This window comes from Mercurialis annua, linkage group LG7 (genome assembly GCF_937616625.2).
Source record: "Mercurialis annua linkage group LG7, ddMerAnnu1.2, whole genome shotgun sequence".
In the NCBI taxonomy this organism is placed as follows: domain Eukaryota; kingdom Viridiplantae; phylum Streptophyta; class Magnoliopsida; order Malpighiales; family Euphorbiaceae; genus Mercurialis; species Mercurialis annua.
In genome coordinates this window covers 32,082,415-32,094,559 of record NC_065576.1, presented here as the reverse complement: position 1 = coordinate 32,094,559, position 12,145 = coordinate 32,082,415, and the positions used below count along the sequence as shown (strand labels likewise).

The window sequence follows — 12,145 nt, the reverse complement described above, 5'->3', positions numbered from 1 at the left end:
TAAATATTTATATGGTCTAGACTCGTTGCTTCGGAGACGAACCATGAGTAGTTGTTTGCCGGTTTATCACGTGGATTAGCAAGCAGTGAGTTTGTACTTACTATTTACCGCTTTATTAAGTAAATTGTTATTTTAATATTAAATATATATATTGTACGTATATTTCGAACTGTTTTTTTTATATTATGGCTCTTAGTTGGAACATGCTACCTAATGGGCATCATTAGGACTGCGTGCGCACCGGTAATGATCTGGGCAAGGTAATTACAGAAATATGGTAACTCGGTGTGAGCGTAGCTCTCGGGACCAAATAGAGTAACTCGGTGTAGCACAGCTCTCGGGACTCTAGATATGGTAAAGTGTGGTCAGTGGTAACTCGGTGAAGCTTAGCTCTCGGGACCAGATCTATTGGATTACATTGTTTATTTAGAATTGTGGTTTAGGCTTCCAACTATTATTCGTAATATCGTTATTAAAATGTTTTAAACGGTTTTAAAGGTTTTTCACTTAATAAATGTACATAGACCAGACCTATTGGATTACATTGTTTATTTAGAATTGTGGTTTAGGCTTCCTACTATTATTCGTAATATCGTTATTAAAATGTTTTAAACGGTTTTAAAGGCTTTCCACTTGATAAATGTAGATGCATAAACTCATCTCAGTATATCTGACCCCGTTGTTTTCCCAATTTTCCCAGGGTTATGATCTGAGAGAGTCTGGTGATCTCCGCATTTACTTTTCTTCGGAGGTTCCATTTATTTTGATAAACTGTAAAACTGTTTTATTCTTAGACCGCAGTAGTAACTAGACGTCTTTATTATTATTATAATGTTTGTCGAATTGGTTCGACTGGTTATATTGCTTTGCCATGTTATATTACTTATATTGCTTTATGATGAATCTATTTTAGACTCGGAATTGGATAAGCATGTTATATTAACTGTTGAATATTATAACTGCTAGATTTAGGCTGAAGTCTTGGTTGCCCCCGAGCATTGGATTTCTGCAGGTTTATGTGTTTATATGTAAATTGAAAGGCTAGCTACGGGTTTTGGTACTACATTACCCATACCCTAGCGCCAGTCGCGATTCATGAAAATGGGTCGTGACATTTTTGATACTTGGATTGCTTGAGCTCTTATTTTGAAAAGATTGTGTTTTTATTAAAATGTTTTCCGGATTTACAAATGTTTTGAATACGTTTTATAAAAGGTTATTTCAGGTTTGACTTGGGTCACCCAAATTTGGAAGTTGAGCTTGGTAGTTGTAATGACTCGGCTAACTCGATGGTTTTGTGGATTCAGATACACTGGAAAATTTTAATTAATTGGTTTATAGAAGGAAGTTTTCCGGAAATCAATTTGTTTTAAACCGTGGGGCTCAGTTAGACTTGAAACCTTTCGGGGGTGATTTTATATTTCAAAATGAATTTTATTACGTACTCTTGATCGATGATTTATTACATGTTGATATTTTTTTAACCATTCTGAGTATGTTGTGGCATGTTTTATTTTAAGATTTGAGATCTCATTAGGTTATATGGGTTTTGTATACCATGTCGGTAGATATATATTGATTAATTGGATGTTGCATGCTCGTTTCTTTTGATATACATGTTAGTTGCCTACACTGTTTATGATTTATTATATGGCCAGATGTTTGGGTTCAATAAGGGTTAAGGCATGCTTGGGTGATTTATGGTTAGGTGGAAATCACATCTATTTTGTGTTGTTTCGTGTCAGTATGCCTCGTATATTGGCTAAGTTTTCTATGTTAGTTGTTTTATCTTGTTTATCTCATTGTGCGGATAGCACATGAGGTCGTTGCTAGCAGGTGTTGGTTTGGCTTAACCTCGATGTTGGTTTTTAATTGTGAGTAGGACCATCGTTTAGACCATGTTTTGCTTTAGATTCAGTTTTGGGTTACGCTGGATTTAGTGTGTTGTTTTGTGGATCGAAGTCTTAGGGTTTTGATATGAGTAAGATGAAGAAAATGTTTCCTTGGTGGTTTTTTATTATCCTGAACAAGGAGGTTGGAAATTCTTATTCGAAGAGATAGATGGGTGCATTAATACACTGGTTTTTTTCGTCAAGATTGGTTGATGCGATGCGGGAATTGGTGGGCTGTTTTGTAAAAACATATGTGATGTATTGTTTTCCCTTGAGTTAAGTTTAGGCTTATTGGGAGTTTATTGTCTTATAAGAGATTTTATCGTAGTTTATCGGTTTGAATTGTGATGATACTATTGTATGATTTAGTGAGTTGCAAGAATGGGGTTTGAGAAATATTTTGAGGCTATCGAGTGCACATCTCATAGAGGGTAATGTCTACCAAATGTTTTATCGAGTAATTGATTTCAGATGAAAATTTGTTAGAGTATTTAAAATGTTTTTATCACGTAATTGTGCCCAGACATACCATGAACATGCATTTTTGTATGTCACGAATAGGGAATTACATTGATCACAGAGTATGTTCAATAAATAAAAAGAAAATAAATAATTGGTCCATGCATAATAGTACATGCATCATATGCATTGAAAATATTAGAGTTGGATGCAACTCTTTGGGGATGAGAGGTGTCATCACCCTGGCGCACAATTATGTAAAGTAGATTTTGGCAATAAAGTGTTTTTGAGAAAAATGTTTTAAAACGAACTCGCAAGTCACCTTGGGATAAATGTATTCAAAAAGTCGATGAATTTCAAATGGTTTGAAATTTTACCGAAAGATAGCTAGACAAATACTCTGTGATGATGGGCCTAAATTGAGGACGATTACGTTATGATTGATTGGTCTGTAGTATCATAATTTTATGTTTCATAGGAAATAGTATTGGATATAAGGTTGCACTCGAGTTATTGTTGTAATAAGTATGATAGGATTTTGAGGTCAGATTGGAAGGCTTACGTGCTAACTTCTGAGTTGTGATTTGAGAGTTGTTGGATTAGGGGATTTGGTTATGCTCCACGTGTGTGTATATATTGTGATTTTAAAAGAGGTTTGGTTTTTACATGTTCGATTTTATTTAAACATTTTGGTATACTCAAATAGAATATTATGCGAGCGAGAATATTTTCAATAAAAATTTAATTTTCCATTTTGACAAAGGATAAAATTTTATCAAGTTTAAATTAAAGAGAATAAAATTTTTGTTAGTTGAACGGTTTTATAGATTTGAAAACTTATCTAAAAGTAAGGTGTAACTGTAAATTCAAATACGAATGTTTTGAAACTTTTAATGTGTTCTCAAAACTGGAGTTTTCCCAACAGTAAAAGTATTTTGGTTTTAAATATAAAAGGAGTTATAAGATATTAATGTCTTTTAAAGAGAAGAGGGAAGTTGTAATGTTTTGTAATTTGAATTATTTCCCTATAAGTTTGGTTTTGAGCATAAACAATGATCCGATTACTGGTGAATGTGATTTAGGTGATCTCATGTTAGCAAGTTTACAGTTATATTTGGTGAAACAATTTTGAGAATTTCAGTTGGTTCGGATTTATGAGTTAGGTGATTCGAGAATCGTGATGAGTAGGTTTCAACAATAAAGGTTGGTTGATCGATACTATTGATTATGAATTTTTGTTGTTGAAAATTTGATATCATTTTGTTTGGTTGTTTAACCTTTTATTTGCAGCATAGATTTAGTTTGTGAAACAAAATTGGTATGTATATTGGTATTTAATTACCTTAGGTAACTTCGGGCTGTATGCTTTCTTATGGTATGAGTGGAAGAATCTTTCTGAATGAGTCGGTTTGTATGTAACTTGGAGATTTCGTTTTCATAGGTTAAAATGATACATTCTTTGGAATGTCGGTAGGTGAATACGTGTTTATTGATTCATTAAGGTTGATGGTCTTGTCGAGTTTAGTTCTTGTCGTGTGTACAACTCGATTTTCATAATGTTTTAAAGTTGGCTGATTTGTATTGGCGAGAACCTTATCTAGTTAATTTTGGACTAGACCGTTCGTTTGATATAACAAGTTTATTTATATATTTGATATGAGATACTAGGTGTAGAGATGTTAAGTAGGTGGCAAGGATTGCATGATGTTATTAATGGGGATTTCGAGGTTTTCATTTGAAGTGTTAGATTATGGTATTGTAAGAACTGCGATTTGAGTTTCGGGCTTGTCCTTGAACCTTCTCAAAGTTGTCTTGATAGCTGTTAGAACTCGAACGAGTTTAGTAACCTTCCATGTGAGCATGTTTAATGTTTATAGTTGAATAATCTTGGAGGTTTATATTTTGTTTAATCAAGTAATAGTTGGAGTATTGAACTGTCGAATTTATAATTTTGCGCATACTTGGTGTAAAAATTTGAGTTGTTGTTTTATGTAAGTGGTGATTTGAGTTATCATTCGAGCTACAACGTGTAGAGTTGTGGTTGTGCAAGTGCGTATGTTAATGAGTGGAGGTATGCATATGGTTTCAGTTTTATTCGGTTATATAGTTGCGGAGTATACTTAGGGGACGGAGTCCATTATGTGGAATTGTTATCTTCCATTCCTTGAGGTACGTTGGGTTTAGCGTTGCTTCGAATGTTCGATGCTATTTTAATACTTTGGATTTATTTTATATGTTCTACCTTGGTTGCTTTGTGCGCGTGTATTGTGTTTTGTGCTTTGTGTTAAATTCGAGGACGCTTTTTTTTTAAGTTTGGGAGAATGTAATACCCCATGTTTTCAAACTTGATTTGTCAGTTTGTTTATCCGTTACAAATTGGTTGTTTTCTTGCATTCGTTGTTATTTTGCATCTCAACATTTTTCTTGTTACGTTTCGAACTTGATTCTGAATGGTTATATGTTAGAAGTAACACTTGTGATACCTTGGTTGTGTCTTTTTGAGTGTCTCATATGTATTCCATGATCTCGTATGTGTTTGATGTTGATTCGATTTATTTTCGGGTGATATATCAAAACAACATTGGCATGTTTTTCCAAAACTGCCCTGTTTTAGTAAAACGCTGATATCTCCCAATTGAAATGTCGGATCAAGCCAATTTTTTTATATGTTATTCATAAGATTATTTTCTAGCATGAGTAAAATTTTCACTTTTTTTGGATGCTTCTAACTCTCAAAATGATAATTAAACCGTTGCTTTTATCAAAGCCCATGTAAAGCCCGCATAAGTCTATAAATAGACCCTTATTTCATGTGAGCAGCCCCCTTTTCTTTTCCACAAACCATAGAAAGAATATCTCATAGAAAATACACATTTCCTTTGTTCTAAAAAGTCCGGATGCGATTCATTACGCTAAGAACTTGATTTTTCATCATACTCGCAAGATCTACGCGATTTCTACGTTGTGTTCTTCGTTGGTGGCTTGTAGATCCGATTGATTTCGGTCCAGCCCTTTGAAACTTGGGTTAATACATCAATTATAATCTTATTCATCATTCTTAGGTAATATTTTTACTTCTAATTGATTTATAGATTCGTTGTTGTGTGATTTTGCCTAGAAATGCATAATATAGGATTTTGATGGATTGAATTGTTGTTATTGATATGCTATGTTTAAGCTACTGATCTTATATGATTAAATGATGGGTTATACATATATGATCTGATGTTGTAGGTTTTGAAAAGATTTTGGCATGATTCAATAACGAATTGGTGTAATTAAACAATGATTAGGCTATTTCTAAACTTGTGCGAATTGGATTCGTTTAATGAATTATTTAAATGGTTGAATCCAAATTGATTGATTATTAGGTGTTCTTATATCAATAGCTACTGATATAAAAAAAATTATTTGTAAATGAGAATCGAAATTGGTTTGGTTTGTAAAAATTCTACGATTTCCGAAAATGGTGATTTTAAGGAAATTGAACGTTACGAATACAATATGGTTTTCAAATTCTATACCAACTGATATAATATATTATAAGTGATGTAATAAAGGTTTTAAATCAGTAGTAACATACTTTGTTTCATCGATTGTTGGTTTTGAATCGTTTGGCTAGTTTAGGCAATTTTCAGCAGCATTGTCATACTTGATTATTTGTGTGCTTTGGCTTAATTTTGATTTAAACCAAGTTATTAAAGACTGGAAAATATGTTTTGAAAATGATTTGAACTTATAAAAGATGTTAGTTTACCTTGGATAGTTTTGATAATCAATGATTGTCTTGGCATTTGAGTTGTGGATATTCTTACAGGATTTTAAGTTTATTTTAAGTATATACTTCAGATATGAGTTTAATTAATTTAAAATGATTGAAATCATGTTTAGTTACACTTAAGGTGTTTTATTTAAGATGTATGAACTCCGGGTGAAAGTGGCCAAATGTTGGCAATATTGTTGTATTTTGTTGTTATGGTTTTGACTTGTGTTGGGTTAAGCTTATAGTGAGTTATTTATTTTCAGATACATTGGTTTGGTTTTAAAGGATTTAATTTTGAATTTTACTCTGGCTGGATCGGGTTAGACTTGTGTCGCCCGACATGTTGTGTTAAGCATATAGTTGATATATGGCTAACACGTTACTCTGGGATTTCTTGGATATCGAAAGGTGTTGTTTGAATTATATTACTCTGGATTGTTTTTAAAACGAGAACTAACCTAAGCTTAACTAGTTATTGTATTGGTTGGATATGTAATGTACTTGGGCTTTTGGCTTACTGTGTTTTGAATGTTGTTCTTTAGTTGTGTTAAGATACTAGTCCTATGTGGTGTCTAGTGATCATAGAGTTAGGGGTTGTTCGGATTTTAACTTATATATTGTTTTAGACCCGTCGACTGCTCGTGCTTCGGAGTCTCCGCAGGGTTAGCTGTTTGCCAAGATTCACGTGGATAGCAAGCAGTGAGTTTGTAGTGCTATTTACCGCTTAAGTACCGCAATTTATTTTAGTATTATAAATGTTTTTGAACTGTTTTAAGCAATTATGGATCTGGATTGAAACGAGATACTCGATAGGCTTATATCGAGACTGTGTGCACCGGTAAGTACTATGGGATCGGCAGACAAATGTCTTGCTTACGCTGGTATATGACGAGGATATGTTCCTGTCCGCTCTGGGTTTATCAGTATGCTATGTCATACTTACGTTGGGATCATTTCAATACTGCTTTGCATAATCATATTATATTAGTATAAAATGTTTTGATTTAAGGGTTTTAAACTTAATAAATATAAATAGTATTGCGAACTCATCTCAGTATATCTGACCCCGTTGTTTTCCCAAATTTTCCAGGTTTATGATTTGAAAGCTGGTACACTCCGATTCTTTTGATTCCTCGGAGAGTTTATGTTATTTAAACTAGTTACTGTTTTTGAACTCTTAGACCGCAGTAGAACTAGTTTATATATTACTTTGGTTATTGCACATTGGGATTGTCGGTTTGTCCGATTGTTTATTGTTGGCATGTTTACTCTGGATTATTTTATTATTATATTTAAAGCATGCTATTGAGCATATCAGATATTAAGTTATTTATATTAGAACTGTGATATAAATTGCCAGATTTAGGTTGGAGTCTCGGTTGCCCCCGAGCAGTGTTCTGCAGGTTTATATGTTTGATTGTTTTCCGCAAGGCTTGCTACGGGTTTTGGTACGACCATATCCATACCCTAGCGCCGGTCACGATTCATGAAATTGGGTCGTGACACGTTTACATAATTAAAACTGAGGTACCAAATCATTTGAAAGTAAATATCAAATTATTAACGGAACTAACAAAAGGGCCTTATAATTTAAAAAAATCAAAATTGAGGTATCAAATTGTTTGATTTTTGAAAAAGGGGTATCAAATTATAAATTATGACAAATATAAGAGGCTTTAGAATAATTTGCTCTTTGTTGTAGTGCATAGGTTTTACTTATCTCCAAAATTAGGATAATCTACATATTTTTCATTTTTTGCCTTTTACTCTCACTTTACGAAAATACCAACGCCAATATTTTAACTCATTTAGTGGCAAAAGATATAATATGCAACTAATATAGAAACTACATTGGCAATTTATAATTATTCCACCCTTTCGGGGACATCCGATAATTATTCCACTATTTCCCGATGTACAGTGGTATCGTTTTTTACCAAAAAAATGTCAAAGATTAAATGATTTAGTGGTAAATATAATTATTGGACTGAAATTTTGCCAAAAAATTTATAATGCTGTAGTTACATTACAAATTTTTAATTTTAACCATAAATTTATATGAGAAAATAAATGTACAACCAAATTTTTGGATTGTCCATAATTATAAATTTTTAATTTCAACGAATTCAACTATGCAATAAATAATCTATTTCACCGGCCATCATCTTACAAATAAATTACAAGATAAATTCAAATAGATTATCTTTTAGGTTTAGGAAATACAATTTTGAATAAAAAAATATCCGAATGATTCAGAAATTCAGTGAAATAAAGTATTCAACATCTTTTTTGAGAGAAAATAAAGTATTTTACATACTTTAAATTTAATAATTAATACCAAAAATTGTGACATACAGATTTTTTTTTTAGGATCAAATAGACTTTATTAAAACTCCAAAGCAGTTACATTTGTGAGAAATTCAAAAAAGTGACAGAACCACTCCTGATAACCTGAAATGAAACGAGCATTTTGCGCAAGAATGTGCGCTGCCTGATTCGCAGATATAACAATATAAAGAATTTGTAAAAATAATAAATGCAAAAATGATTTTACCGGTTCATTAATATGCCAAGGGCAGAAATAGTTACCTTTGTTTATCAATTGTGGGCCCAAAGAAGCTGTAGTTTTCCCTATAAATAGCTAAAATTTGTAATACCTCAATCCACAAAAAGTAGAGACAATCAAAGCTAGATTGTGTTAAGGAAAAAGAAGTATGAGAGCCACTTTTGCAGTGTTTGCTATCTTCTCCCTTTACTCGGTAAGTTTTCATGTATACCAAGCATGACTAGAATAGTTTTGTTTTCCTCATTGTTTGCAAGAATAGTGAGAAAATAACATTTTAATATTTTTCATAAAGTTTATTCTTAACCATCAATTTTTTCCTTTGTATGTAGCTTGCTTTCAAGTTGGATGCAAGAAAGGAATTAGAAGAAAATACACCTTTAAAGAAATCTGAATCAAAACCAAACATCCCTTCTTACTTGAAATATCAAAAAAAATCACCACAAAATGATTTTCAGCCCATATCCATCCTTCCAATTTATTTAAAATATAAAAGTCGCGATGATTCCGATAAAGAAAAGTCTCAATCAAATAATTTTGAGCCCAAACGCAAATTTCCTATTAATTTCAAATATCAAAATGGTGGTGCTGGTGAGCAAGAAAAGTCACCATTTAATGATTTTCAGCACAAACCCAATAATCCTCTTTTTTTCTATCAAAGTGGAGGTGCTGACGAGCAAGCAAAGTCACCACTAAAGGATTTTCAGCACAAGCCTAACAATCCTCTTTTTTTCTATCAAAGTGGAAGTGCTGACGAGCAAAAAAAGTCACCACTGAATGATTTTCAGGACAAACCCAATAATCCTCTTTTTTTCTATGCAAGCAGAGATGTAAACAAGCAAGAAAAGGTAATACTGAATGATTTTCAGCTCAAACTCGGTAATCCTGGTTTTTTCTATCAAAGTGGAGGTGCCGACGAGCAAAAAAAGTTACCACTGAATGATTTTCAGTACAAGCCCAATGATCCTCTTTTTTTCATTCAAAGTGGAGGTGCTGACGAGGAAGAAAAGTCACCAGTGAATAATTTTCAGCACGAACCCAATAATCCTCTTTTTTTCTATCAAAGTGGAGATGGGCACGAGCAAGAAAAGATAACACTAAATGATTTTCAGCTCAAACCCAATAATCCTCTTTTTTTCTATCAAAGTGGAGGTGCCGACGAGAAAGAAAAGTTACCACTGAATAATTTTCAGCATAAATCCAATAATCCTCTTTTTTTCTATCAAAGTAGAGGCGCCGACGAGCAAGAAAAGTCACCACTGGATGAATTTCAGCAGAAACACAATAATCCGCTTTTTTTCTATCAAAATGGAGGTGTCGACGAGCAAGAAAAGTCATTAATAAAGGATGTTCAGCCCAAGCCCAAATTTCCTATTTACTTCAAATATAAAAATAAGGGCAATAATCTTTTAAGTATGCATGATATGAATAGTAATAGCAAGCATGATTCTAGTGTTCATGGTCATCATAATTTAGCATTAATTATCCCCTTCACAAAGAATGATCTAAAAGTAGGTAACAAATTGCCAGTCTATCTCCCAGCCATAAATCACTCAAGCAAAGATCCCCCATTATTGCCTAGAGAGCAAGCTGAATCCTATCCGTTCTCATACAAACAATTTCATTATATTCTTGATCTCTTTTCAGTCGCACCTAATTCTCCTCAAGCAAAATCAATGGAAGAAGCACTCGTATTTTGTGAGAGCAAACCTATTTCAGGAGAAACTAAATTTTGTGCTACTTCTTTTGAGGCGATGATCGATTTTGTGAGTAACACATTTGGATTAGCTTCTGAAAACTTCAAAGCTGTAACATCTACGCAACTCACAAAGTCAAAGAACAAAAAACAAAATTATACAATAACTGAAGTTCCTAAAGAGATACAAACTGCGAAGCAAATATCATGCCATCCCATGTCTTATCCTTACAAAGTCTTTTATTGTCATACCCCAAAGGACACAAAGGTTTTTAGGGTTTCACTTGTCGGCGAGAATGGAGACGTAATTGATGCTATCGCAGCTTGCCACTTACGCGAGGTTGGTGGTAAGCCAACAGATGTTTGCCATTTCTTCCCATCAGACCATATGGTGTGGATTCCAACAGAAGCCTAAGATCAGATGAACAAATGTTGGTCATCTTGTTTTGTGTTTCTTTTATGTTGTTGTTGCTTGATATATATAGTAATCAGGCATCACTTTTTGTTTTTATGTTTTGGGTTCCATGAATCCCAAACTTGAATAAACGCAACTGCTAGTTGTGTGTTTGTATATATGTGAACATTTTCTGAAATTGGAATGCTTTATTAGTAGTCTTTGAATCCATTTCTTTATATTTCTATTAGGATGCTTACTTTCTTTAACTTGAGTTCTGCAATTTTTTTATTTTCAAAAATCTTACTTTTACATATGAAATTATCATTATTATTATTGCTCAATTATTATAATTAGGTTGTCGATTCCCGCACGTTGCGCGGCTTGAATTATTATTTTCTAAATTTTCAAAAAAATACATTTTTTAAATCACTCTTTTAGTTTTATGAAATCTTGTTTTAATATGATACTTGAATTAATTGATGCAATATGTAATTTATGAATATAATATTATAGAAAGAACTCACACACTTTAAATATAACAATTTAAAAATTCAAATAATTAAAGCATTTAAAATGATATAAATTAATGAAATAGAAATGCAAGATAAAATAGCATGTGAAACATAGAACAAAGGATCACTTTACCCTGAACTTGGCACAAAGTATCAAAAACGTCCAAATTAGCAAAACGGGATCACTTTTACCCTGAACTTGTCAAATTTAGTACAAAAACTCCCCTCCCCACTCTCACCCTAGAGAGTGTACCTCAATCTCCGGTTTTAATAGGGGTTTTGGTTTTTCAAGGTGGTTTTTGATTGAAAAAAGTTTAAAATAGTCCTAATTTTTTTTAAACATTTTAAATTAATACCTAATAATTTAAAAAAATAACAATTTCATCCTTTTAATTTCAAACGTAAAATTACAAATTAATCCTCCAACTTTTACTTATATACCAAATTAATCCCTAAAATTTATATTTTTTAATAAAAAAAATTAAAATTTTTTACAAATTAAATCAGACCCATGGATCAAAAAATTGACCCATGGGTCTTGAAGAACAGACCCAGGTCTGTTCTTGAGAGAACAGACGGTCTGTTCTTCTTTAGAGAACAGACCTGCGGTCTGTTCTCTCAGGAACAGACCGGCGAGGTCTGTTCTTGAGAGAACAGACTTCCGGCGAGGAGGAAGTCCTTCTCGCCGGAAAGTAAAAAAAATTAATTTTTTTGGATAAATGTTCAAAAGGGCCCCTAGATTTATTAGAGTTTAATTGTTATTAATTAGTGTTTGAGTGTGATTAATTAGAGTAAATTAGGTTTAATTAGAAACCTACTCTCCAATTAAATGCCACGTCAGCATAAGGAGTGTTTTTGTACCG

General features: G+C 32.7%; 1 protein-coding gene across 2 annotated transcripts; it reads left to right on the top strand.

Moving 5' to 3' along the window:
- The first annotated feature begins 8,785 nt into the window (after positions 1 to 8,785).
- Positions 8,786 to 10,994, top strand: LOC126655831 (BURP domain-containing protein 9-like). 2 transcript variants are annotated; one of them, XM_050350145.2, is made up of 3 exons: positions 8,786 to 8,873; positions 9,010 to 10,075; positions 10,325 to 10,994. In XM_050350145.2, exons 1-3 carry the CDS (start codon positions 8,829 to 8,831, stop codon positions 10,786 to 10,788), a joined length of 1,575 nt encoding a protein of 524 aa, XP_050206102.1. In that variant the 5' UTR covers positions 8,786 to 8,828; the 3' UTR covers positions 10,789 to 10,994. The 2 variants fall into 2 exon arrangements, with proteins under 2 accessions (XP_050206102.1, XP_050206099.1); XM_050350142.2 differs by having other exon boundaries at positions 9,010 to 10,994.
- The last annotated feature ends 1,151 nt before the right edge of the window (positions 10,995 to 12,145 follow it).

Excerpts from the sequence above, each read along its gene's own strand:
- LOC126655831 (XM_050350142.2), top strand. The coding sequence starts at position 8,829 with ATGAGAGCCACTTTTGCAGTGTTTGCTATCTTCTCCCTTTACTCG. Across the intron at positions 8,874-9,009 it reads CTATCTTCTCCCTTTACTCG|CTTGCTTTCAAGTTGGATGC; the intron begins GTAAGTTTTCAT and ends CTTTGTATGTAG.